This window comes from Gracilinanus agilis, chromosome 2, assembly GCF_016433145.1.
Source record: "Gracilinanus agilis isolate LMUSP501 chromosome 2, AgileGrace, whole genome shotgun sequence".
NCBI lineage: Eukaryota > Metazoa > Chordata > Mammalia > Didelphimorphia > Didelphidae > Gracilinanus > Gracilinanus agilis.
The window spans coordinates 141,743,298-141,770,563 of NC_058131.1; the positions used below are offsets into that span (position 1 = coordinate 141,743,298).

At 37.2% G+C, this 27,266-nt stretch overlaps 1 protein-coding gene across 1 annotated transcript in view; it reads left to right on the top strand.

Moving 5' to 3' along the window:
* The window catches only part of RIN2 (Ras and Rab interactor 2), a 249,154-nt gene that overhangs the window by 205,056 nt on the left and 16,832 nt on the right, over positions 1 to 27,266 (top strand). The window contains exons 7-9 of the mRNA XM_044663428.1: positions 3,166 to 3,238; positions 11,618 to 11,709; positions 14,723 to 15,853. Of these exons, the coding sequence (XP_044519363.1) occupies positions 3,166 to 3,238; positions 11,618 to 11,709; positions 14,723 to 15,853 (1,296 nt within the window). The remainder of the gene's footprint in view (positions 1 to 3,165; positions 3,239 to 11,617; positions 11,710 to 14,722; positions 15,854 to 27,266) is intronic.

The following is a 27,266-nucleotide window of genomic DNA, read 5'->3' on the forward strand; positions in this document are numbered from 1 at the left end:
AGAAAAAATTTCAGTCGAACCAAATCATCTTAAAATGTCTGATGTTATATGCAGTGTCCCACCGCTACAAAGGAGTGGGGGGGGAGGTTCCTTCTAATTTATCTTCTTTGGAACTAAGACTGGTCATTATAATTTTTCTTTTTCTCATTGGTCACCTTGAGGTATATCCCCAGCCAGGGTATCCCAGTGTAAAAGGTTATTAACATTTTTGCAACTTTGCTAAATTTCAAATTGCTTTCCAGTAAAGTTGTACCAATTTAGCATTCCACCAGTTACTCTAGTGTATCTTTCTTTTCACAACATTCCAACATCTATTTTTTTTATCTTTGATGTCATCAGTTTGCTGAGTGGTGAAATAAGGTTATTTTTCTAAAATTAATAATGTTAATTATTAATTAACTAAGGAATAATGGTTAATAATGTTTAATTATTAATAATTAATGTTAATTAACTAATGATACAGATTAGAACAATCAGCTCCTGGCTTTATAGCTCTTTTTTTTACTAAATAACCTTCAACTTTGACTGTGAAACAGTGTGATTTGTATGTCAAGTATCTTATAATGCTGTCTACATAAAAACATCAACATTCAAAGATTCATGGGTAGTATGAATCAGAAGTCTAAATTTGAATGAAATAGCACTGATTCACTTAATATTTATAATAGAGACAGTAGATGTATTAGCTAAGCAAATATGATGATAATGAGTCCAACATAAGGCGGGAAAGATATTTTAAGTCAGTGTAAGTTCACCAAATAAACTAGACAAGAAATGGCCATTCTTATATCCTTCCCAACATCCAAATGAATTTAGCCATAGAAAAATATGTTTTACTCCTAATGTAAATTAATTTGGAGTTTTGCAGAAGATACTAAATTCTTTTTCTTTTAGATCCCATCCTTCTGTGAGACCCCTTCAGGTTTACCCATGATTCTTTATTTTCCTCAAATAGGTTCACTCAACACAGTGTGGAACACATAGCATGATGTACTCCATGGCACTTTCCAAAAAGTGTACCTGACCAGGTTGACTAGAGAATCATCCTTGGAAATGGCCAACTCTCTTAATTCTGCCCTATACCAAAAGGAGCATAGATCTAGAATAACCAGATCCTACTTTATGCATTATGATTTGAAATCTCTCTATAGGATTTCTTAACCTGGAGTCTAAGAACATTTTTTTAAAAAGTTTGATAACGATTTCAATGTAATTAGTTTCTTTTGTAACCCTATGTATGAATTTTATACATTTAAAAATATTATTCTGAGAAGGGGGTCCATATCCTTGCATAGAGTGCAAAAGTGGTCAGTGACATGGGAAAAGGTTTAATCAATTCTTGCTTAAGAAGGTCTCTTACCCACAAATCATAGTCCTAAAGTATACAAAATTCCATCATTGGAGATTCACTCTTTTGACAAAAGTGTACTTTGCCTTATTTATGTTTTCTCAAAATGCAAATATCCTTACTAGAGTAACAAATACATTAAATCATTAATATCTTTGTGGATTAGTTTACCAGAAATTGGCCTTCTCTAGGGGGCAGCATGGGAGTAAATACTAAGCACTTGGGTTGGTGGTAAGGAAAGCAGAAACTACAACATACAAACTTCCCCTTCTTTATTAGCTCCATCTTTAGTGATGAAAACATTACTTAGTTGTACCGAGTTCATGATCACTGGGAGAGCTGGTTATGGTCTCAGTGACCATGTGGCCACAACTCTAGCAACTGTAAGATATCACTTCTCCAAATGGCTATCCCTGGCTCCCTGTGGACAGATCCTCAAAGCAAGCATATTTATTTGGATATTCTGTTTGGGAGAGGATGAAAGTCTTCATTTCTCAACTGTAGTCCTCCTCAACTGGCTTGTTCTTTGAAACTTAGACTCCCAGATGGCCTGTGGAGGAATGTTGGGTGTTATGAGAATGACAAAGATTTGAGCTGGATCCCAAACACCATGACAACAAAAATATTTTCATTACGAAACATATTTTAAGTCAAGTTGACAGTCCACCTATTTTAAACAATCTTTGGTTTTTCTAAACACTTAATACAACAAAAGAATCTGGAGAGGCTCTTGTAATTTTTTCATAAAAGGATGTGATATAAATTGCTTTTAGTTATTTGGAATGTTGTTGAGTTTTTTCTTAGTCACTAACTTCCAGACTCCTCTACAATGATCTAGGAATTTTCAGAGGGGAAAATGGATCTGCCCAATGGCATCATTTATCCATAGTAGCAATGCTATTTCCAGCTCTTCTGAACCCTATACCCAAATAGTCTTATCCATTAGGAGTTAAGCTTCATAAAATTCATTACTATTGCTTAAATGAAAGATGTTTTCTGTCAAAAGGAAATGTTGTCATAGAGAATTATTTTGCAACATATAATCCGAGTAATGTGATTTCCAAGGATTTAAACCCCTTCATTGCCTTTTTCAACTCGTTTGTAAAGTGAAGGAGCTAAACTAGCCCTCAGGTTGTTTCCAGCTCTAAATAAATCTTTGAACAGACTCTATGCTCCTGTGATCCATCTTGGATCCCATTAACTTTTAAACCTTTTCCAATAATTTGGAAATGTCCCTATGTTTTGAGGGCACATTAAATATGAGGGTGTCTGAGTCATTCTCACTGAGTTCATCAGAGAACTGTTTCTTGAAAGCTTTTTTCATGACCCAAGAGCTTTACCAAAACTTGGGGCATTTTTGACCCTTCTGAAATAGGCCTTGAGAAGCATCATCAAGGAGCCATGGGTCCCAGCCAGTTCAGAAAGAGTAGAAGGGTTTGATACATTCTATGTCATGTTCTTCCGACCTTAATCTCCTCATCCCTCTTCATCCCATCTTCCAGTCTCTATCTCAACCTTGTTTTGTTAGTAAAAAGTTGTGCAATTGAATGTTTTGATCTGTTTACCAAGCATTAGAACATGCACTTGGAATGAGAGGCTGGAACTTCATGCGGCCAGACTATTCTCTAGTCCGTTTCTGGCTGACACACATAGTCTCCACAGTTGGTTTTGATTAACTAAACGGTAGTTTGTTTAAGATGGCAAAAGCAGTCTTTCTTGCAGGGCACACCATTTAGAGTGCTTTTGTGTACGAGCCTTGCCCATTTTCAGGGTGCACTTTGGGAGACTGACCCGTTTTCTATAATCTCTTTTTTTAGCCTTTTCCTTGGAAGGCTCTGGGATCAGTTTTGCAGATTTATTCAGGCTTATCGCTTTCTACTGCATTAGCAGGTAAGACTCTCTTCATCTCCCCCGGTTATGGGTGGCATCAGCCAGACGGCCGTGTGGGTGAGGCACACTACTTGAGCATTGCCTGATTATTAAATAGGTTAGGGTTAACAGCTGTTCAAACATGTTAAATGCCAGTAGAAGTCATTATACAAATAAGTGTGACTAATAAGAAAGTCTGACCAGTTCTGACTAGAAACTAAATTGTTCTCCCTCGGCTCCCTAAAATGTACAATCATCTAAACATAGTGCCTTCATAAGGGACTTTCCATCACTCTAAGCCTTCTTTATTTTTACCCACAAGGACCAAAAGGCAGGAAAACCAAAGGAGATTGGAATGAATGATATCAAGGTGTATGTTCAAAAGTCCCTGGTCTATTGCTGAGTACCATTAAAAGATGGAAGTTGTTTTCCAAATGTGGAGGCCAAAATTGGACCAGGAAATCTTATGTGGCTGTACTTTACAGGGATTTTAATGCTCATTTACATGTCCTTTTTTTCTCATACTTCTCTCTTAACCAGAAGACTTTTAGAGCTGCTTACATTGCCCATTATAGAAATCAGAATGTTAACTGGCTAAAAGAGTTTGGGTTGATAAAAATACCTTAAAGACATCTAGACCAACTACTTCATTTTGTGAGTGAGAAAAGTAAAGCCTGGAGTTAGGGAGCAGTTTTTTGATGGAGTTTCTTTTTTGAAACATATCAGTGCCCACAGTTTACAATATCACTTTAGTGATTTTAAAAAACAAAATCTGTTCCCCAGGGAATTTATCCACAGTATTCTAAATCACACCTCTTTATGGTATAGAACTCTTGGCGTTATTATCTGCCATTTGATAGACAGTAAGGACCAGTGTGAAGAATGCATGCAGATGGTGAGAGCAAGGTCATTTGTGGGAATTTCGGTTATGGGCAGTTTGTCTTACTCTAGAGTAATGATTAATTGGACAAAGTGAAGGGGTTTATTTCTCAATCATAATACTTTCTCACAGTAAGACATAATATTAATTGACATTTATATAGTGCTTTAAGGTTTACAAAATGCTTTACATGTGATCCTATTTGACCTACACAACAATCCTGTGGGGTAGATTCTGTTATTATCCCCATTTTAAGAATGAGGAAATTGAGACAGAAGTTTTAGTGACTAATTTAGGGTCATTTAGTTCTGAAGCAAGATTTGAGCTCAGTTTTCCCTGACTTCCAGTCTAGAGTTCTGCTCACTGTTGGACCAAATTATTCCAAAGAGGAAGAAATAAATTGCTCCTATCTTTTGTTAAATTTTAGATCACTAGACTATGTAGTAGATTACATGATGACAAATATTAAACAGTCAGTAAACACTGATGTCCTCCTAAAAGGTGAGCAGGATTTTGAAAGCCTTGCCCTTAAAAGTGATAAAAACAAAACAAGAAAGACGTTAATACCAGTTATGTTTGAGTGAGGATGAGGAGGGAAATAAACATATATAGAGAATCTACTCTCTTCTAGGCACCATCCTAAGCACTTTACATTTAATATTCACAACAACCTGGTGAGACTGGTGCTGGCTATTGTTATCTCCATCTTATAGCTGAGGAAACTGAGGTAAACAGAGGTTAAGTCACTCGATCCTGGTCACACTGTGTATGTCTAAACTGGATTGAACATTTGGGTCTCCTTCACTCCAAGCCCAGCTCTTTATTCACCATGGTCTTACCTTTTTTTTTTTTTTTTTAAACCCTTATCTCCTGTCTTAGAATTGATTCTAAGTATTGTTCCAAGGTGGAAGAATGGGAAGAGAGGTAAAGGGCAAGACCATTGGGGTTAAATGATTTGCCCAAGGTCATACAGCTAGTAAGTGTCTGTGGCCAAATTTGAACTCAGGACTTCCCATCTCCAAGTCTAGCTGCCCCTACTGAGGTCCCAATTTGCCTGCTTAAGTATAGGTCAGAGCTAAGGGTTGATTATGTACATCGATAGTTTGTTGTTGTTGTTTGATGTATATTTTTTCTTTTCATTAAAAAATTTTTAACACTTCCCAGCTGTGTGACCCTGGGCAAGTCACTTGACCCCCATTGCCTACCCTTACCACTCTTCCACCTATGAGTCAATACACAGAAGTTAAGGGTTTAAAAAAAAAATTTTTTTTAAATAGGCCAGTCCCATTTCAGACTTGTCTTGTGCTTTAGGTTTAGAAACGGAATGAAATTTTAGCCAGAAAAAGCAGGTATAGTTTCCTGATAAGGTATAGATTATTAAGAAATCGTGGAACCATATCATGTGATATTCTAAGGGACAATATTAAAGAAACTCATGATAAACATTTTTGTGATTTTTTTTAAAAATTCTAGACCCTCTACTAGTTAATAAAAGGTTTACTTAACCACATTATAGAAAAGATATTTGGCAAAAAGATACAGTATTAGTCAACTAAGCAGAGCTTTCTCTGCCCTTATGTTGGCCATGCTGGCGTAAGGGCTAAGCCCAGAGAGGAAACAGCAGTTGCCTCCTCCCCCCTGGTCGGCTGCCATTTGTACTTAGCCATCAACCCAAGACTTAGTTCCCTGAATCAATTAGGTCTCAGTTTCAATATACCTTTAAGGAAAAACTAGCCTAGACTACATGGCGGATATTGTTCCTAGCACAAAAGGTTATTACACACCCAGGGAACAATATGGCTTTCATCTTATAATGACACATCAAAGATACTATCTCTTCTCCCAAGAGTTTACACTTGGCAAACTTAGACTTGGAGATGATTTAAAGAAACATTTTTTTAAAGTGGTTGCTTAGTAGATTAGGTCCATTTGTTGGACTAGGCTTCAAAAAGACCCCTGGCACTTATTAGCTGACCATCCCCAAAATGCCTAACCTCTCTGAGCCTCAGATTCCTCATCTGTAAAACAGGGATGGTCATACCTGTAGTAGCTTCTACCTTATGGTTGTTGTGATGTTAAATTGCAATAAGGAATGTAAAGCCCTTTGCAGGCTTTGAACCATCATATCAATGTAATTGATGTAAAAGCAGAATGTAAACTCCTTAAGGCCAGGGATTGTTTTTTCTTCTAACTTGGAATAAAAGCACATTGTATAATACATGTAAAACCCAGTGGAATTGCTCGTTGGCTATGGGAGGGGGGGAGGGAAAAGGGAAGGAAAAGAACAAGAATCATGGAACCATGGAAAAACACTCTAAATTAAATAAATGAAAAAAAATTTTAGAGCACATTGTAGCTCTAAAAATGCTTGCTGGATTGATTTGATTGATTCAAACCTGTTAAAAACACAAGTACTTGGAGTTCATGGTTTCTTCTTTCACTCTACAAGCTTCTCAATTACTTACTTTGGTAGTAAGTGCTTAATTTTATAGTCTTGGCCAAAAACAAAATCAAATAAGGGGTGGAGGTGTGGGAGGGAACATAATTATTTGGAAATATTTTAGTTGGCCTGTATTCAATCAAGCAACAAGCATGTATTTAGCACTTACTTTGTTCTGGGGAGTAGATATACAAAGCCAAAAAAGTAAACAGTCCCTGCCCTCAGGGAGCTTATTATTAAAGTAGATTCATTTGGGGAGACAAATATTTTATATGTAAGAAGGTACAAACATAAATAGGGCAAGGTGTGAATAGAATAGAATAGAAAAGAATAGAATAGAATAATAGCTTGCAGGAGAATCAGGAAAAGGTTTATACAAAAGATGGGACTTAAAACATATTCTTGAAGAAAATCAGGGAGACTGGTGAGAAGTAAATGAATTCCAGGCATTGGGAAGAGCCGGTGAAAAGGCATGGAAGCTAACTTCCTTTAAAACTCTGCCCAGCTGCCACCTCCTACCCATCGCCCTTTATGATTCCATTATGAATTCCATTTTCCTTTATGAATAACCTTGTTATTCCTACCCCCTCCCAGTACCTCAAAAAAATTATCTCTTATTTACTTGTGAGTATAAGTCTTTCTGTGAATAAAATATAAGCTCCTTGAGGGCAGGTATTATTTTTGTCTTTATCCTTAGTCCCTGAAACATAAAATCAAGACTTACTGACTGATTGGTTGATTATTAAATTTAATCCCAGAAATTTATGAAAAAGAATGCCATCCACATCCAGAAAAAGAACTATGGGAATAGAAACACACAACACAAAAAAAAAACATATGATTTATCACTTGGTTATATGGGTATATGATTTGGAGTTGTAAAAGATTACTTTATCACAAAAATGAATAATATGGAAATAAGTTTTGAGTAATAAGACTTGTATAAACCAGTGCAATTACTTGTCAGCTCCAGGAAGGGAGAGGAAGGAGGAGAGGGAGAGAACATTAATCATGTAACCATGGAATAGCATTCTAAAAAATAAATAAATAAAATAATGTGGGGGAAAAAAAGTTTTAAGCCTAGGAGGAGCAGGTATATTGCCATTAAGGGAAACTAAAGCCTCAGACACTTCCAAGCTGTGTGACCCTGGGCACATCATTTAAACCCAGCTGCCTAGCTAACTCTTACCACTCTTCCGCTTTGGAACTGATATTTAGTATTGATTCTAAGACAGACAGTAAGGGGTTTTTTTTGTTTTGTTTTTGTTTTTTTAAAAAAAAAGAGAGAAACTAGAACTCTGCCGTGTAATGTCTCAAGTATTTATATCATGAGCTTAAAACAAACATCATGATTTTTTTAAACTCTAGGCTAAATATTCTTCTAAGCTGATATTTGAAGTTATGATTTAATACAGGGATCATTAGAAGTAATTGTTACTTCCCTCCTAACTCAATCTTTTTAAACTTACCTGGAAGACAAAAAAGTAGTGTTTACAAAAGTTACAAATAAGAGCCAGTCTTGGTTGAAAGCAAGGCCTCAACCTTTTACGGTCTAGTGAAACCTATGGACCCCTTTTCAGAATAATATTTTGAAATGCATAAAATAAAATATGTAAGATTGCAAAGGAAACCAATTACTCTGAAATACAATTCATCAATTTTTTTTCAAACAAGTTCACAGACCTGAGTTTAAAAATCGCTGCTTTAAAGGAAGTAAAAGGAAAGAGAAAAGCTTAGAATAGATAGGTCTAGATTCTGGATCTTACTGAAGATCTTCCCCAGCTGATAGGAATATCTCACATTTATATAATAGCCATGTGGGACTGGAAGTGCAAAATTAGACCTCACAATAACAAAATGTTGGTGCTGAAAGAGACTTGGCCAAGGTCATTCAGATACAGCTAGCAACAAACCTAAGAGAAGAACCTAATGTTTTTTCGACTACAGTGAGGTAGCCTGGCTCTGGAATTGGAGGCTTTGTGACTTAAGACTTCTATCTGCTTGGGAGAATCCTTTCGCTTCTATAGTCATCCATTTCCTTATTTGTTAAATACAAAGACTAGACTAGATGACCTCTAAGGTCCCTTCTTGCTCAGTCAGGTGTTCCTCATATGGAAATATTAAATTTGATCATATTTATCCTTTTACTTGAAATCTTAATCATTTGATTATATTTATCCTTTTACTTGAAATCTTAATCACTTGTCATTCACTGTCAAAATGACAAAGTGCCCCACATTGTCCATGGCCCCAGATTTGTGATTACTCAGTCACACTTCCACAAAATGCTAGCTGCTTTCACTTTTAACATAAAACAATAGGATTACATTATTCTTGTAAAGGGAAATTTGTCCTATCTTTTTTTATTATCATGCAAAGCACACTTCCATATTGATCATTGTTGTAAGAGCACACTCATACATAACAAAACCCCAAAATAAGACCAAAGATATATTGATGTGAAAGATAGTATGCTTTGATTCACAGCATCATCCCACTCCAGCAGTTCTTTCTCTGGAGATAGATAGTATTCTCCATCATGAGTCTTTCAGGATTTTTCCAGATCGTTGCATCGCCAAGTTTTTGCAGATGATCATCATAATATTGCTGTTACTGCGTACAATGTTCTCCCAGTTCTGCTTATTTCGCTTTGCATCAGTTCCTGCTGATCTTTCCAGTTTTTTTCTGATCCCATCTTGCTTACCATTTCTTATAGCACTAATAGTATTCCATCACCAACATGTACCACAATTTGTTTAGCCATTCCCCAACTGACGGGCATCCCCTCAATTTCCAATTCTTTGCCACCATAAAAAGAGCAGCTATAAATATTTTTGTACAAGTACAAGTACCTTTTTTATTATCTCTTTGGAATACAGACCCAGTAGTGGTACTACCAGAACAAAGGGTATGCACAGTTTTATAGCCCTTTGGGCATAGTTCCAAATTATCCTCCAGAATGGTTGGACCAAACTTGTCCTATCTTAAAGCCATGGAACAGATTCACTGGGAAAGACTCAGGTTTTATCCTCCTCTGTTTTAAGGTAATGCCGGTGATTTTAATTAGCCTTTGTCTGGACATGTTAGCACAGCTAGTTAGAGCATTGTGGGACAGCATAAAGGCTTGATTTTGAATTCCCAGTATAAAGTCTCTATTCCCCTGCTGCCAGCTCTTTCTCAACCTTCTCCTCCAGTCTATGCCATTTTACATATCTATGCAGTTGGTCACAAGAGAACGGAAGAAAGAAGATATTTTTATAAAAAAGTAATAAAAGCTAACATTTTTATTGGACTGATAACCCTAGTTTGCAGAGCTCTTTACATTGGTCTCTCATTTTTACCCTCCTAGCCACCCTTGAGGGAGATGTTATTATCATTGTTATTTTTATAAATGAGGAAAATGAAGACATAGAAAGGGTAATTGACTTGGCCAGAATCACATGGGGGCATTTAGGTGACACAGTGGAAAGAGTAATGGAAGGCTGAATTCAAATCTGGCCTCATACTCTAGCTGTGACTCTGTACAAGTCACTTAACCCTGTTTGCCTCAGTTTCCCTATCTATACAATGAGCTGGAAAAGAAAATGGCAAACCATTCCAGTATTTCTGCCAAGAAAACCCTAAATGGGATCATGAACTATCCAACACGTCTGAAAATAACACAACAACCACGATCACATAGCTAATATCTGAAGTAGGATTCAAACTCAGACCATCCTAACTTTCAATCTCCACACTCTATCTATTGCACCAACTCACTTCCCCAGCAGAAGGACAACAGGACTATTTGAAAAAGAACCCTTGGTGGTCCTAGCCAAGGTTCAGCAGTCAATCAGGCAATGCTTAATTTATGGAGCTCCTGCTAGGGGAACAATTCTTAGTGCTCTATCATAAGAGAGCAATATGTAAAGTAAATACAAACCAAGCATTTACAAAATAAATACAAGGGCATCTGTGTATCTGTGTGTCTGTGTGTCTGTGAGTCTGTCTTGTGTTTGGGGGCAGTGGGGGAAGGAGGAGGAGAGTAGGACTCACTGGCATCTGGAGTGACCAGGAAAGAATCATCTTTGAATGGGAAAGAGAGCATCCTTCTGTAAGGGAACCTTCACTCATTTCTGTTGGTTTCTAGGCATCATCTCACAGAATTAGAAAGGGTGGCTTATAAGCTACAAGTCCACTACTATGTCAGGACCATTTCTTTTTGCAAAGTATTATGACTGTAAGTCTATAATGCACGTTGTATACAAGCAGTAGAGATCAGTATTCTGCAACAATCATTGATTTGAGAGGCCACTTGATAACAGCAGCATTGGAAAAAATAAGCTTTATCAGTTCAAAGACTGAAGCTGGGATTTGCAGTGTGACCTTGGACAGATCACTTAACCTCCAGGAGACCCCAAGTTTCCTCATCTATAAAATGAGGAGGTTGGACCAAACGCAACTTGCTCTAAAGTAATTCTGATTCTGTTTTTTATTAAATTTATTTTATTAAATTACAGCATGTACATCCCCATCCCCAATACTGTTTTTTCCCGTGTTTTCATATCATTTTAAATATACTGTGTGCTAGCAGAAACTCAGTGGTGTTTTTTGTTTGTTTGTTTTGTTTCAGGTCCATAAATATTTAGCAACAACTACCTAGGTTCAAGGCAGTATATGCTGCAGTAGACAGGGCAAGGGAAGAATTGGGGGTGTTATGCCCAGAGAGCTGAATGCCCCTGCCACCATTGTCAAAATCCACTTACAAAAGGCATGAAGTACTTCGTGGACATAATTAGTACATAAATATTCAACAATTCTGGTCAATTGACTTACTTTTGAACTAGCAGAAAAGCCACTGCCTTCCATCAGAGCCTTTGGTAGTGGGAATCACCCAACAGAGGATAATGAAACTATAGATACTTCTCCCACTCTGACTATGGTAATGGGGACAGTGAGTGACAGGAAGGGCTAAGTTCCACTGCCGCTAATAATTAGCTACAAGAACTGTGTATATAACTGTGAGCTTTGCCTTATTGGAGATTTAGGAGAAAAATGACAAATAGAATGACAACTATTTTCCTATATTTTAAAAATAAAGGGATGTCCTGCCATTCACCTTGAAACTGCCTCATGCCATTTCAACAGCAAAAACGGAGGCTGAACTTGAAGACCTGGCCCAGTTAGGACTGAGTAAGTATGCTTCATTCCTCATATTTGGCAACATATTTGTTGTCATAAAATAATGAATAAAAATCAGCATCTCTGGGCTCTTGTGGGCATCATGGCTTACCAAACAACTGCATATGCTATAAACACGGTGCTAGGCACTGTAAGAATTCAATGAATGAACAGTCCTGTACTCTCTGTTGGGGAAATGACATATATACATAATATAGGTACACAAGTACATATACATACACACATATGAGCCCCCCAGCTTCTCCTTTGTTTCTCTTCTTGCTGTCCACTTTGTGGCCATTTTCTCCTTCTGTCTTAAAGGCAGGAAATGAAGATTAAGGGCCAAAGGGTTAGTTTAGCTGCTCATTAGCTATTCTCATAAACCTTGGCAAGGAGGAGAAGGCAAAAATTACTGATCCGTATGAAAATATACGTGATTCCAATTCTCTGAGTTGGCTTTAGCCTCTCCATTATGCAGTTTTCTGTACATTCCAATTCATATTTTTTCCTTTTCAATAGTACCTTCTTTTTAGTGAAAAAGTGCTTTATTTTTTTTAACTGAAAATTTTTATTTAATTAATTAATTTAGAAGATTTTTTTTCATGGTTACATGATTCATGTTCTTTCCTCCCCTCCTCCCACCCCCCTCCCACAGCCAATGAGCAATTCCACTGGGCTTTACATGTGTCATTGATCAAGACTTTCAATAGTACTTTCTAAGAAAAATGGCAAGTTTTACCCTGAAGGGAATAACCCCATTTTCACTCTATTCATTGATATAAGTTCTTCTATTTCTAGTAAAGGTCAGAGTTTTGAAAGCATTTGTTTGCAATATGAGGAAAATGCCAATACATATTTATATAGTAACAGCTGTCTCACTTCCTCTGCTATAGTACAGCTTGGTACCATGATGTTCCAGTTTTTGTCCATTACGCAGAAAAGTCATCATGTTTTGCCAGCAGTTTACCATTCCTCCCTTCCCTTCCCCTTCCCTGTGCTGTCTTCCCCAAGCACCAGCAACAACCACCATCTCTCCATGCCACCCAGACCTATCCTGTGAGCATCCTTTCAAAAAATCACTGGGTTTATGGTTCCTAGTTAAGACTCTTTTCTCCGTTGCCCATTGCTCCATGGTTGGCTGTATTGTACAAACCACATTTTCTGAGAATGAAAGACTAACTTTATAAATGTTTTGGATTTCTACCTTTGGCTGTGTCAGAAATTTGCAAATCATAGTGATTGAATCAAGAACCAGGGTCTCTATGATATAAAAAAAGATTAGATAACTGATCTGGCAAATTAAATATGCATGTTTTCATTTGGATTTTTTTCTTTTAATCTAAAGGCAGTATCTTGAAGTGGGTGCCATTTGTGTAATACAGAATATAGTATATACCATATGCATAATTCATAAAGCAATCTGTAGGTAGCCATAGATATCTGTTGCTCTCCTAAAACTTGGGTTTCTTTTAAAAAATTATTGAGTATTGTGTAGAGTTAGATAGTGAGGTTAAAAAAAGGAGATCCTGGCAGATATATCATTACTACCTTAAAAAAAAGTGGCCCTGTGGATATGCTAATTCCAAAAATTTTGGAATTTATCTATAAATACTCTTAAATCTTGCCCTTATATATTTTATATTTCCCTATCTGAACTGAAAGCTCCTCTTGGAAGAGAGGAGGGAATAGGTTTTCCTTTTCTTTATATCTTTAATTCTCCATGGTGCCTTACACAGAACTAGTAGGCACTTGATTGTACTTGATGCTGTCCAAAGGTAAAAACAGAGACATGTTTATTTAGAAGTTTGGCTAGCATTCTGATGGGCAACTTTAGGAAAGACTGACATACATATAGCTACTGATTTGATATTGAAAGCTTTATATATAACAAATTTTCAAGAATCCTACAATTTTATGAATAAGAGGACCCTGCAAATCATCTGGTCCAAATCCCTATCAGCTACAGAATTTTTAAATCTTCTCATCTTTTGCAGGCTTTCCACCATTAGCCAACATAGAACATCTACCTACTACTAATAACTAGTCTGTGCTCAGGAGATAAAAACTCTTTGTAATGCCAGCCCGATATAGAGGGGGAAATAGAAAAGTCTTTTTAAAAATCCAAATTGAATGCTTATCCTCCATGCCAACCTTTTCTCTTTTAGAACACATATTAGAGAACTAATTGTAAATGACAATAAAGATGGTATAAATTCTAGAAGTAGTCATTCACTTGCCTGTTGGGCAATCAAAGAATATCAAATGCTTACAGCAATGGCAAGAAGGCTATAGAATTTGAAAGAGATATTGACCAGATCACAAAAATAAATGGTTGACTCTGCATTTAAGATCTGCATTTTTTTCCATAGGTTAGTATTTTTTCCCCCTGATTTAGATCATGAACACACACACACACACACACACACACACACACACACATACATATACACATGCATTTTTTTTTCTGTTTGGAGTTTTAATGCTGAGCATGTCAAACCTCAAACAAATTGTGTAATTATCACTCATACACAGCTGCCTGTCTTGCCTACTTAAAGAAGAACTGTGAGGACATGATCATTTGGCTTAGAGCTACATCTGCCTGGGGGCAGAGCAGAAAAAGTTCTTTGGAAAGGATGCTGTTTCTTTGCAAGTTGCTCCAAGATCAGGCTATGGGGCTTGGTTTATGGTCCATTTCAAGCCTGAACTCGTAATAGCATCATTCTTCTTTGTTTTTCTAGTTTGCCTATCTCAGGAAGAGTTGTGTTGATGATTTATGTTGGCCCGAGACATTTATGTCTTTATAGATACAAAGCTCTACCCTGCAGCTCCAATGTGAGCCTGCAGCTGGTTTTGGCAGTCTTTCCCAAGTTCCAGTAAGAAATTTAGTGAAAAAGCCAATTCCCAAATAAAAAAAGCCCCATGCTTCAAAGATGCTTGCTACACACTACACTCAGCCTTTTTATTTTTTAATTTGCAAAAGAACCACCATATTTACATTCTTGTGTTAACCAATAATGACTTTCAGATTTTTGGAACTCTCCGGCTGACAACAAACCCCCAAATCCTCCACCTCCTCATAGGCCTCTCCCCTCAGACGGTGTTTGTCGAGCTTCACGTCAGCTTTGCCTTATAAATGGAGTGCATTCTATACGAACCAGAAGGCCTTCGGAGTTGGAGTGCAGCCAGACCAACGGGGCCCTGTGTTTTATTAATCCTCTTTTCTTAAAAGTGCACAGCCAGGACCTCAGTGGAAGCCTGAAAAGGCAGAGCACAAGAACTCCAGAAGTGAATGGCACTGAGAGTCCTCGTTCTCCTCCACCCAGACCCCCACCACCATCTATTAATAGTCTCCCCACAAGCCCTCAGCTGTCCAGGACTGAAACTCAGACGAGTATGCCAGAAACGGTCAACCATAACAAATATGGAAACGTAGATTTGCTGGGAAAGAAACCGACCCCCATCCCTCCACCCCGTCTGAAGAAACTTTCTTCTTTGGAAGGGGAAGGTAATAATGCAAAGACCTTGACAGGAATTCGACCTTGTCTTAACCAAGAGCCTGCATCGGGAGCTGCTGGCAGCCCAGGTGATGCCCCCCCTGAGCAGAATCTAGCAGGCTGCAAAAAGACTCTGCCTACAAGCTCTGACTCACAACTCCAGTGGAATGGAGGCAGGCAGAGACTGAGCGACATGAGCATATCTACTTCCTCCTCAGACTCACTGGAGTTTGACCGGAGCATGCCACTGTTCGGCTACGAAGGGGATACCAACAGCAGCCTGGAAGACTACGAAGGAGAGAGTGACCAGGAGAGCATGGCACCCCCCATCAAATCCAAAAAGAAAAGGAGCAGTTCCTTTGTTCTCCCCAAAATTGTCAAATCTCAGCTACGCAAAGTGAGTGGGGTTTTCAGCTCCTTCATGACCCCCGAGAAGAGGATGATCAAGAAAATTGCTGAACTGTCCCGGGACAAGCGTACTTATTTTGGGTGCCTCGTACAGGACTATGTAAGCTTTCTGCAAGAAAACAAGGAATGCCATGTTTCCAGCACAGACATGCTGCAAACCATCCGACAGTTCATGACTCAAGTTAAGAACTATTTGTCCCAGAGCTCGGAATTGGATCCCCCAATTGAATCGCTCATTCCAGAAGACCAAATAGGTAAGAATTTACTGTTTTTACTTTTTGCCTTTAAATGGTAATTTATATATCCTCTTGCCGGACTTTACCCCTGTAGGTCATTTTAGAGAGGGCATCCTTTTTTCCAGAGAAAATCAGAACAACAAGAAGAAATATTACAAATGAAAGTGGGCTTAATTTAATGTTAATAAACGGAAGGTTTGGAAATAAGGTAAAAGCTTATGTTGCTTGCCATTAAAGACTTCTGGTGCATTTGGTAAACACTGTCAAATAATGATTCTGCCTCCAAGAAAAGCAAGAAGTAATTTGAGCTCTGAGTGACTAACTGCATTTGCCTGCCTTTTCTTGGAATGTCCCCTTCCTATTCATTGATTTCTTGAAGTGCCTCTCTCTGGATTCTCCCATTGGAGAAAAAAAGAGATTACTCTCCCCCCCACCCCCCATACCTAAAAGAAATAAGAGTTCTAATTTAAGCACAGAAAATAGAAAGAAAAACTTTATGGCATGAATTTTTTTTTCTGCCTTTTTGTGCCTTGACCATGTTTTCTAAGTAGCATATAAAAGGTAAACATCTCTGAAGGAGAAATTCTTTCCTTGTAAGCTCATTCCAAGGCTGAATTGCTGTTAGCAGCTTTAGCCAAGGTATTCAAAGGTGACTGGGAAATTGGCAGGCTGCCTTTTTTTTCTCCCAGTGAGGCAGTGGCATTTGAAAGTTTTATTTAGAAAACTATGCAAAAAGTACAAATTTCATGGAATTCATTTGTTGGACAGCAACAGAGAAAAGGACTTCCGTATAGAAGACATTTCATTAAAGTAAAACTGTTTCTTTTCCTTCCGTAGTGTCTTTTTTTTTTTTTTCTTCAAAAAGAAGTAGTAAATATTTTGTGGCACACAAGGACTTTTCTCGGGTCTGTTTATTGAAATGAAAATCTCTTCTTGATTTCCTTGCAAAGAAATTAGAGCATTGTTATTGTGACATTTTTTTCCTCCTTGTGGTTTGGCCGGCTTGGGATCTTGATTTGTGCTGTTCTTTGTCAGGGTGTGGTTAAAACTGACGTGTTGCTAAAAAGGACGCTGACACTTTAGCAAAGCTTCAGGGAGAAGGCAAGGCAGAACCTAGACAAGCATCCTCTTTCTCCACACCTATGCAGCTTCCCTCTCTGGGGTAACCTAGCTCCAGTTTAATTTATATAGAGAGGCAGTTTAAGGAAGCGTGAAGTTTGCATCCGAGTGGTGTATTTCCTTCACCCTACAAACAGCAAGAGCCTGTGGCTGATCTAAGCAGAGAGTTATGTGGCAGTCACATTCAGCCATCCTACACAGAAAATTCTTACAAAGGAACCAAGGCCCCAGCCTGATCTCTCTGACTTGGGTTTAATTTCTCTGCTCCTCCTGGGAACACCAACCACAGCTATCATCTCAGGAAGCATTTATTCTCTCTCTCTCTCTCTCTCTCTCTCTCTCTCTCTCTCTCTCTCTTTTTTGGTAAAGATATTTTATTTTGCCAACTACATGTAATAATTCACCACATCAGTTTTCTAAAGTTATATGATCCAAATTATCTTCTTCCCAGAGATGGCAAGCAATTTGACCTGGGTTATACATGTATTACTCTGCAAAACATTTCCATATTGTTCATATAAAACCCAAATAAATTGAAATGAAAAAATCATATATTTGATCTGCATTCTGACTCCAACAGTTCTTTCCCTGGAGGACGATAGCATTCTTTGTCATTAGTTCAGGAAGCCAGTGGAATTGCTTGTCAACCCCAGGAGAAGGGAGGGAGACCACATGAATCATATAACTTTGGAAAACTTGTGTGTAAGTTTGTTATCGGAATAAAATAAAGATAAAATTTAAAGAAAATATAAGTTCTAGAAACATTTCTATCAGTGTTCTAGAGAACAGAGACTCAAAATGTTACCTGCTTACCAAGTAGGTCTGTGCTGAAAATAAGCTCTAGACATTTATCTTAGAAGCAACCCTATCTTTAATTCAAGACCTAGGATTATAGTATGAGATTTCCCTCTGATACACAGAGAATTTACTTTGAATTTCTTGGGAATCATCTCTAAAGTTCTATCTAATCTGACCAAATTAAAGCTTTGTCTAACTATAGAGTATACACTCAGCAGGAATCTATGCAATTTGGTGGGGGGGGGGGGGGTTGTTTGCTTTCTTAATTAATACAGGCAGCTCATCTGCCAATTACTTCAAGAATTAAACTTGCCACTCCCAGGCCTGGAGACAGGAGGTCCTATCTTCAGATCTGGCCTCAGATACTTCCTAATTGTATGACCCTGGGCAAGTCACTTAACCCCCAATGCCTAGTCCTTACAGTTCTTCTGCCTAAGAACCAATACAAGGTATTGGTTTTAAGATAGAAAATCAGGGTTTAAAAAAAAATTTAAACTTGCCCAGCTTCCAAAACACAGTGAAAATGCTGCCCTTATTAATGAGGTAGAAGTTAAAGAGTAGACAAAACCTGGCCAAAATCACATCTCATGGCGAGCACAATGGAAAAAGAAGTTTGTGACCCAAAATATTAGATTATTAATCAGTCTCAAAACATCGATGAAGTAGGACCTTTCTAACAATATCATCAGTTTGGCTTCATTGATTGCTCTTCCCACCCACTCCCACTGCTGCATGGTATGGAGAATGTCTGAAGTAGAACTCCAGGTATTTTCACTGTGCAAAGCCTCCAAAGAATTCCCGGCCTCAAGATGTGTTCAGAACAGGTGCTTACTAATGTTAGCAAAGCTATTATTGTTTGTTTTTTGGTTTGTTTTGCTGCAATCCCCAAAGTAACATGAATAAAGTTGATCTCGTTTTCGTATCCCATCTAGTGGAGCGAACACTGGACTAGGAATCCAGAGGCTTCACTCACTATCTGTGTGACCCAACCCTGGATAGCTACAGTGGCCTCCTTCTTGTACAATGGGAATATTTTTCCCATTTCCCCAAAATTTGGTTGGTCTGATTTGCTGTGGTTCTTAATATGTTTAATATATTATGTTATACATATAATAATATATTTTTAATAATAGTAGTCCAACCATTCTCAGATTAATGAGATAACATGAAAAATATAAGGCAGTATTTAAATATAAGGTTGATTAGTATTGTTATAATATTGGGACACCTATAGCTTTGTCTGTGTGATACATTATTATAGATAGCAAAGGCTGAACTATTTGACTGGTTTTTGTTCAGTTGTTTCAGTTGTATCCGACTGTTCGTGATCTCATTTGGGATTTTCTTGGCAAAGATACCGAAGAGTCAGATAAGGAAACTGAGGTAAACAGGTTAAAGGACTTGCCCAGGGTCACATAGAGAATATCTGAGGTCAAATTTGAACTCGGATCTTCTTGATTCTAGGTCTGGCTCCCTATTCACCATGCCATCTAAACCGAACTGATATATAATATAAATAAATCAGTGCTTCCAAATCTCTACTGAGTAACACAACCATATTAAGAACCACAGCAAATCAGACCAACCAAATTTTGGTTTGGTAAGAATTGTCTAGACATAGCCTATGTTGCTCAACCTGAATTTAATGAAGTGAGGGAAAGGGAAGTAGAATTAGGTTCATAGATTCACAGAATATTTTTAGAGCTGGAAAGGAACTAAGTAGCCATCCAATCCTCTCATAATTATAAAAATAGGGAAACTGAGATCCAGAGAAATTGTGAGTTGTAGCTAATTAATGATAATAAGAGTCAGTACTAGAACTCAAGTGTTTAACAGTAGTCAGTGCTCTCCCATTTAACATCATGCTGAGGATTTTTTTTTTTTAATATCTGTTTGGGCTAACAAATGAGTTGTGACCACCAAATCTACCCCACGTCAGAGGTGAAACGTCTACCTAGAAAATATTTGGTATTTATCAGAGCTAATTGTATATATATCCTGATCATTTCTAGAAACATTCGAGCATTTCTAATAAGGTCACAGTTTGTTTTTCCCCTCCCTGGTATAAATAAATGCATGAATGAATGAATCATTTAATAATCACTATGTGCAAAGAAGCACTGTGCAAACCTCTGAAGATACAAATAGAAACGTAAGAAGGCCCCTGATCTCAGAGAGTTCATATTCTAATGGGGAAAGTTTTAGGTGCAACTCGGATGGAAATGTCCCATGGGCCTTACAATGCAAGAGCAAAGCATATGTTAATGCCTTTTCTTTAATGTTATTTCCAATGATAAAGTGATATCAATTTCTGATGTAGAATCATTTGATACTTGGGCAATGTGGTAGAATATGGAACCAAAAAAATAAAGCTGAATAAATGTAGTCTTGGAGCAGCTTTCTAGTGACTGAATTATTTATAGCTATAGAATATATAAACTCAGATCACAAAGATCTTATATAAAGAATCAAAAAAATTAGAAGTAGATAAATAATGCTTTTCTGGTTTTACCTTTGCTCAACTGAGGTGAGGACTGATATTTTAAAAAATCTTTTTTTATTGATATATTTTGTTTTTACATTACTATATCTATTTATTCCTCTTTGCGTCAATTCATGTCAATCTTATCATGCTTCTATATTCATCTTATATGCTATTTCTTTCTTTTAAACCCATGCCTTCTGTTTTAGTATCAGTCCTAAGACAAAAGAGTGGCAAGGACTAGGTGATTGGGGTTAAGTGACTTGCCTAGGGTCACACATGTAGAAAGTGTCTGAGGCAAGATTTGAAACCAAGTCCTCCCAGCTCCCAACCTGGCACTGCCCACTTTTGCCATTTCTTAAAGCACAGTTAGCTTTATTCCTTGACCACAAATTGCACCTTAGACCTAGCCAGCCATTTCCAAAATGTGTCCTAGAGATGATGAGAAAGACCAAGTAAGAAAGTGAAAGAAAATCATCTGGAAAAAAAACAAGCAATCAGTGCTCATTCTCCAATTGATAGATTAGTTTTGTGTTCATTAGCATAGTCTGGTAGAAATTAGAACTAGATTTGGAGTCCAAAGAATTTTAGTCCTGATTGTGACATTGAGTCACTTAACTTCAATTCAGACATCTATAAAATTATAATGATGCTTGAATCTCACATGGTCATTGTGAGGATAAAATGAAATATGTGAAGTACTTGTAAAACACTAAGCTGTTATTATTAAGTACTAATATTGTTTTTGGCTTTATTAGTATGATTTCAGGGACATCCCCCTATAAAATTTGGACTATATTGTTACACTTGGGCAGTGCAACATTTGAGTTTAGGAGACTGTGGGTTTCTGTAATATTATATCTTCAGTTTTATAAATATAATTGATAGAAATAATCCAAAAGTTCCAATGGTAAAATCTCATTCTAGTGAGATCTACTCTAAAATCTAAAATCTCAGCCAGGTATTTTTTATGAATGTATACAGATGAAGTCTACTTAATCCATCTCCCTATTCATTTTCCTATCTTATTTCAAGAAAAACAAAATTATTCCAACTCTAAAATATCAGCACATTTTCCATTTCATTCTACCCATCCCTCAGATATCGTATTCTGCACATTTTTAGTTCTTTGAAAGAGGTAGACATGAAATACAGGCATTAGATGGATAATGATGAATTGGAGATAGAGATGATCATATCACATACCAAAAATACCATAGTTCTCTCCTTGTCCTTCCAATGATATATCTGAATTATCTAGGTAAATGAAGTAAGTTCTCTGATGTTTTTGCAGGTAATATACTTGGTGCCAGAGTAGGAAGATATTGTATATTCAGTTTCATTTTTCACATCTTTTCGGAGGCCTCATTTTTGCATTTGGTGCCCAAGTTCTATAATGGACCTGAAAGAACTCATGGTCGCTCTCACCAGTTTTCCTATACATATGCACTTCTAGGTGGGCTCCATTTGTCACTCCATAGTTTAAATCACTGCTAGTTTTATTATAATCCTGTTTTGAACTAAGAGACAACATGGTGTTAAGAAAGGATCTAGCACCAAAGTTGTCTATAACACATTCTAGTTATGGGTGTCTTGGGTGGGTCACTTAATCCCAGGTAATTCTCCAAGATGAGTACAAAAAGTGCTGGATTTGGAATTAGAAGACCCAGGTTCAAATCTAGTACTACAACCTGTTCAGCCAGGTGACTTGAGGCAAATCACTTCACCTGTCTAGACTTCAGATTCCTTATCTGTAAAATAAAGTTGGATTCGATGACCATCTCGACCTATGATCTATGATCCTATATTACAGACAAATTGTCAAAATACCTACTCCATGCCAGGAAGTGTGCTAAATGTTTTACAAATAATATCTCATTTGACCCTCAAAACTACCTTAGGAGGTAGCCATTATTATTTTTCCTGTTTTACACTTGAGGAAACCAAGGCAGACAGATTAAGTTAGTTACTTGTCCAGGGTCACACAGCATGTAAGTTTCTGAGGCCAGAGTTGAACTGTAGTGTTTCCTGATTCCAGGTCTGGCATTCCATCCACTGTGCTACCTTGCTGCCTTGCCTCTAAGAAAAGGGTGTGTGTGTGTGTGTGTGTGTGTGTGTGTGTGTGTGTGTGTCTGTGTGTGCGTGCGCGCGAACGCATATGCGTGTGTATGACTGACAGACAGAGACAGAGAGACAGAGAGAGAGAAAAGGTGTGAGGAGACAGAGGCAGAGAGAAATGGAGAGATGGAGGGTGTGAGGAGACAGAGAGGCAGAGAGATCTGATAATACACATACCTGAATGACAAAATGTGCCTACAAATAAAATAAATGCATTCCGACCCTGCCTCCAATTTCTAAAATACATTTCTGTTGTGAGAAAGTAGCTCCATTGCTTAAATAAGTCTTGGAAGAAAAAAGTACTATGAGAATTTGTAGCTATTAACCCAAACAAGATACTCCATGCTATCTGGATCCATCATGCAATTTTCACCCAAGGTGATACTGTTGACCCAACATTAAGAGGGCACATGTAATAAAAGAGTAAGAGAAAAAAAGGCAATTCAGCAAAACTAGCCAGCACATCATTCATGTAAGAAAGGCATCCAGGGTGCCCTACTTCCTCCCCTTCTCCCCTCAAGATCAGAGATGGTATGTTGCTTTGACAAGTTGGGGTTTTCCCCCCCAAAACAGTTATTTCTAGATCTGCACTGGCCTTTTCCACTCCTTATTCCTCAGAATGTTTTGTGATCATTGATTCTAGACAACCATTTCCATCCCTAGCCACTGGCACCTTCCCTCCCAAACTTCCTTATACTTAATTACTTTGTATTCTTTTCTTTATATTTCAATATATGTTTATTATGCAAGTCTTTGTGAATAGGGTTGTTTCATTCTTTCTTTTTGTATCCCTAACACCTAGGGATAGGTGTTTAAAAGTTTAAAAACAACCTTAAATAATCCTTGCTAATTTGTTCATTTGATCAATTAGTAAATTGAATGGCGGAGGTTAGAAGCATATGAGATCCTGGAGCAGAACAAGGGTAAAGCATTAAAGTGCTCGACTTGGAATCTGGAAAACTCAGTTGAAATTCAACCTCAGACCCTTGGTTGTGTGACCCTAAAGAGTCATTTAGCCTTGGTTTCATTTTCCTCATCTGTAAAATGGACATTAAAAAAGCACCTCCCTCCCAGAGTTGTGAGGATTAAATGAGACAATATTTGCAAAGCATATTGCAGACCTTGCTTAAAGCAATATATAAATGCTAGCTATTGGCTCACCCCCCATTTAGTCTACACATAAACTGAGTCAATTATGTGTTAGCTTCATAAAATAGTAACATTTCTTCATCATCAGAAGACAGGCTGTTTTTGCACTAGCTAACCTTTAGGTTGTTTTTAAACTTTTAGGAATGTTTTCTAAATGGGGAATGTGGAGAGTCATAAAAAACTTATTGTGTGTATTTGTTATGTCAGAGTGAGGAGCATCTGAATTCTTTCATTTGATCCTGACTGTCTTTTACCAGCTTGCAAAAAAACAGCCAACATTAAATCAGCCCAATTGTCCATAAAGACAATTAGCAAGCTTTAATTAACATATGAATGCAAGTTTGACCCACTCCCCACCAAGAAAAATTTGACACTTTGCTCCCTTCTTTGGAGAAGCAGACCCCAAGTATATTTATGTCAGATTTTTCAATTTATTAGTCTTGCTGGTTTTTATCTTTCTCACATTTTAAAAAAAATTGTTGTTAAGGGATGTGTTTCAGAAAGGAAGTGGAGGAAATAGAGATCATATAAAAGCCAAAGATACCAATAAAAATCTATTAAAAGAATTTTATGAATCACATGAATTTCAGATCTTCTGTGGGATCAGAATTATGATGCCAAAATATTCAATTTTTTTTGGCCTTATTTATGGTGAATCATTCTAAGACATATCTTATCAATACCTGGAAAGTTTTGCTCCCTACTAAAAATACTTGTGAATCATATGACCATTGTTCTCAATCTGAAGATAAAAATAAAAATCTTCATTTGGCCAGTGGTCCTTTCAGTAAGATGATAAAGGCCTGCAATGAAACCTGTTTAGTCAGATTTGTGTCCTTCCCTCCTGAATGCTCTCCATGTACTTGATCCTGTGGTATACAGAAATTAACAAAGGAACCATCATGTCCTGGAATTTCTGGGGTGACTAATATAATGACAGCAATCCCTTGAGGCAATAAGACCCATGACTGCCAGTCTCATTACTTTATAGTTATATGTCAGGCACAGAAAGGAAATAAGAAAGAAAATTATATGTTCATCCCAACATACACACTCCTACCATTATTACAGTGTTGTCTGTGGAGGGGTGGGGTGAGAGTGATATAATTAAAGAGGTCTGGACAACTATAGGAGTTTCCACAGTGGCTATTTAAGAAAAGATATAAATCACTTTAGTATGTAACCGGAAGCAGCTTGATATAGCAAATAGAGTATTAGACTTGGGAGGCAGAGACAAGTTCAAATCCCACCTCAGAAACTTATTAGCTTTGTGACCCTAGACCAGTGATTCCAAAAGTGGGTGCTACCGCCCCCTGGTGGGTGCTGCAGCAATCCAGTGGAGCGGTGATGGCCACAGGTGCATACAGTGAATAATTGTAAGGGGGCAGCGATAGTATGTGACAGGGGGCGCTAAGTAATATTTTTTCTGGAAAGGGGGGCGGTAGTCCAAAAAAGTTTGGGAACCACTGATCTAGACAGATAAAATAACCACTTGGTCTTAAAAGTTTCCTCATCTACAAAATAGGAATAATAATCCCTAGCAGGTGCCTAGGTATTGTATTGAGGATTAAATAAGATTATATCTACAAATACATGTGGATGTTTATATACATATATGTATAGTGTATATAGATGCACATGTATGTATGTAAGCATGTATGGTTTTTAATACTAATCACTTTGCTTGAAAACAAGTCTCACCAAGGTCAATTTCACATTGTTCAAGAAAGCCAATTTTGGTAGGTTAGAGAGGAGAGCAGGATAATTAAAACTAAAAAAGGCAGGAAAAGGATTTCTGAAAAAGAAAAGAACCAGAAGGATGCTGAGAATCAGTCTGTCTTTTGAGTCATCTGCATTAGCACCCATAATTGGAGAGGTTCTAAGGAATCATGGAAGAATGCTTCACTATAGGCCTGTAGTAGTACAAACAGAAAACTTGACAACCTATCAGTCATTTATCAAAATTTTTCAATTCCTTTTTGAAATTAAATAAGACCACAGTTAAAGAGGCAATGTAGTCAACCTGGAACCAGAGTGAATTATTTCTGTATTATTTTTATAGGCTTAATCTATTTATATCTGTGAAATTATAACTATTAGTTTCATTATAAAATTTTGGATGAGGCAGAGATCCTGTGCAGTGATTATCATTATGAGAAAAAACATCAAAATCAAAAACAAGCTATTTCTTTTAACTATGGGCATGAACTGAACATAATATTATTATATTATTCTTTAACCCTATAATGACTTTTTTCTTTATTCTGTGCATTTGGGATTTTTTTGTTAAATTGTTACCAAGTAAATTTGAAAATGTGGTAAGAAGTAGTGAGTATAGTCAACTGTGGTTTGAGAACATATAGGCTTTTTATAAATTCAGTAGGAAAGTTATGAGATTTGGATTTTTTAAAAATTATGATAATTGCTTATCTTTAAGCACTGAGTTTACAGTATACAGACCTACTTTTCTCAAGTTGGATATCTTCTAAGACTGGGAGGAGAAAAATAAGCTATGTTGTCAATGTAAGCAGGAGAGTCAAAAACTGAATTAGAAATTAAGTAAAGCAAGTAAAAAAAAAAGTGACTGAGTAAATATCTTTAAATATTGAGGCAATTTCTTAGATTAACCACCTGACCAGTTAGCTTCAATTTCACAAAATCCTATGTTAATCTCTAATCTCTCTTTATCAGTCCTAATGATTTGGACCTATTTCTATTAGTTTAGTATTTCCCCCAACCAATTTGGCCAAGAAACACTCTGGACCTTGAAATACATTGAAGAAAATGCAAATGTTGGTGTCAGGATGTTAGAGATAAGAAAAAAAAATTAAATGTAAGACCTTGTGCTTTCAAGAGGAGAGAATTTGAGAAACAATACTATTCTGGTCCTTTCTTTGGCTTCTTACCTGTTTTCTTCCCTGCCACCCCCACCAAGTAAGATGATAAAATTCATGTTTCCTGAAGAAGAAACAAAATTATTTTCTAATAACACCCAATAAATAGAGTCAAATTATTTTAAATCTGATGATTTTTTTGAAACCCTTACCTGCCATCTTAGAATCAATACTGTGTTATGGGTTCTAAGGCAGAAGAGTGGTAAGGGCTATGCAGTGGGCATTAAGTGACTTGCCCAGGGTCACACAGCTGGAAAGTGTCTGAGGCTAAATTTGAACTGAGGACCTCCTGTCTCTAGGACTGGCTCTCAATCTACTGAACCGCCCAGCTGCCCAATTTTGGTGATTTTTTAAAAAAAGATTTTAAAGTTTCTAAATATGGACTTGTGACTTTATCATCAGCTATTCTCAGAATGGAAAGAACAAGCTGAGTTTCAAAATAACAATGTTTGCTTTATGAATTGAGTTTATAAAAAGAGGTGAGGCTAGCTAAGTAGCAACACAGATACACTGGACATCTTGGCTAAGCCCTCTAGTCCGTTTCCTTGTGCTAGTATTAGAATCACTGGCTTAGAACAACCACATGTGATTGGCTGAAACAGATTGTAAAGGGCTTTATATATCTAAAGAAGAGGTTGTTATTGGCACCTGTGTAAAGAAAAAACTGGAAGCAAAGACACTACTTAGGAGAGAAGGCCACTGAGTGATAATAAGGACCTGATATAAGTGATAATAAGGTGGCTGTATGAATGAGGAAGAGATGGATGAAAAGAAATATTTTCAAGGCAGAACTGATAAGAATTGACAAGTGATTTATTATGATAATGTCTATCTATTTTTTCTTCAAGTTACTTTTCATATAATATGCAGG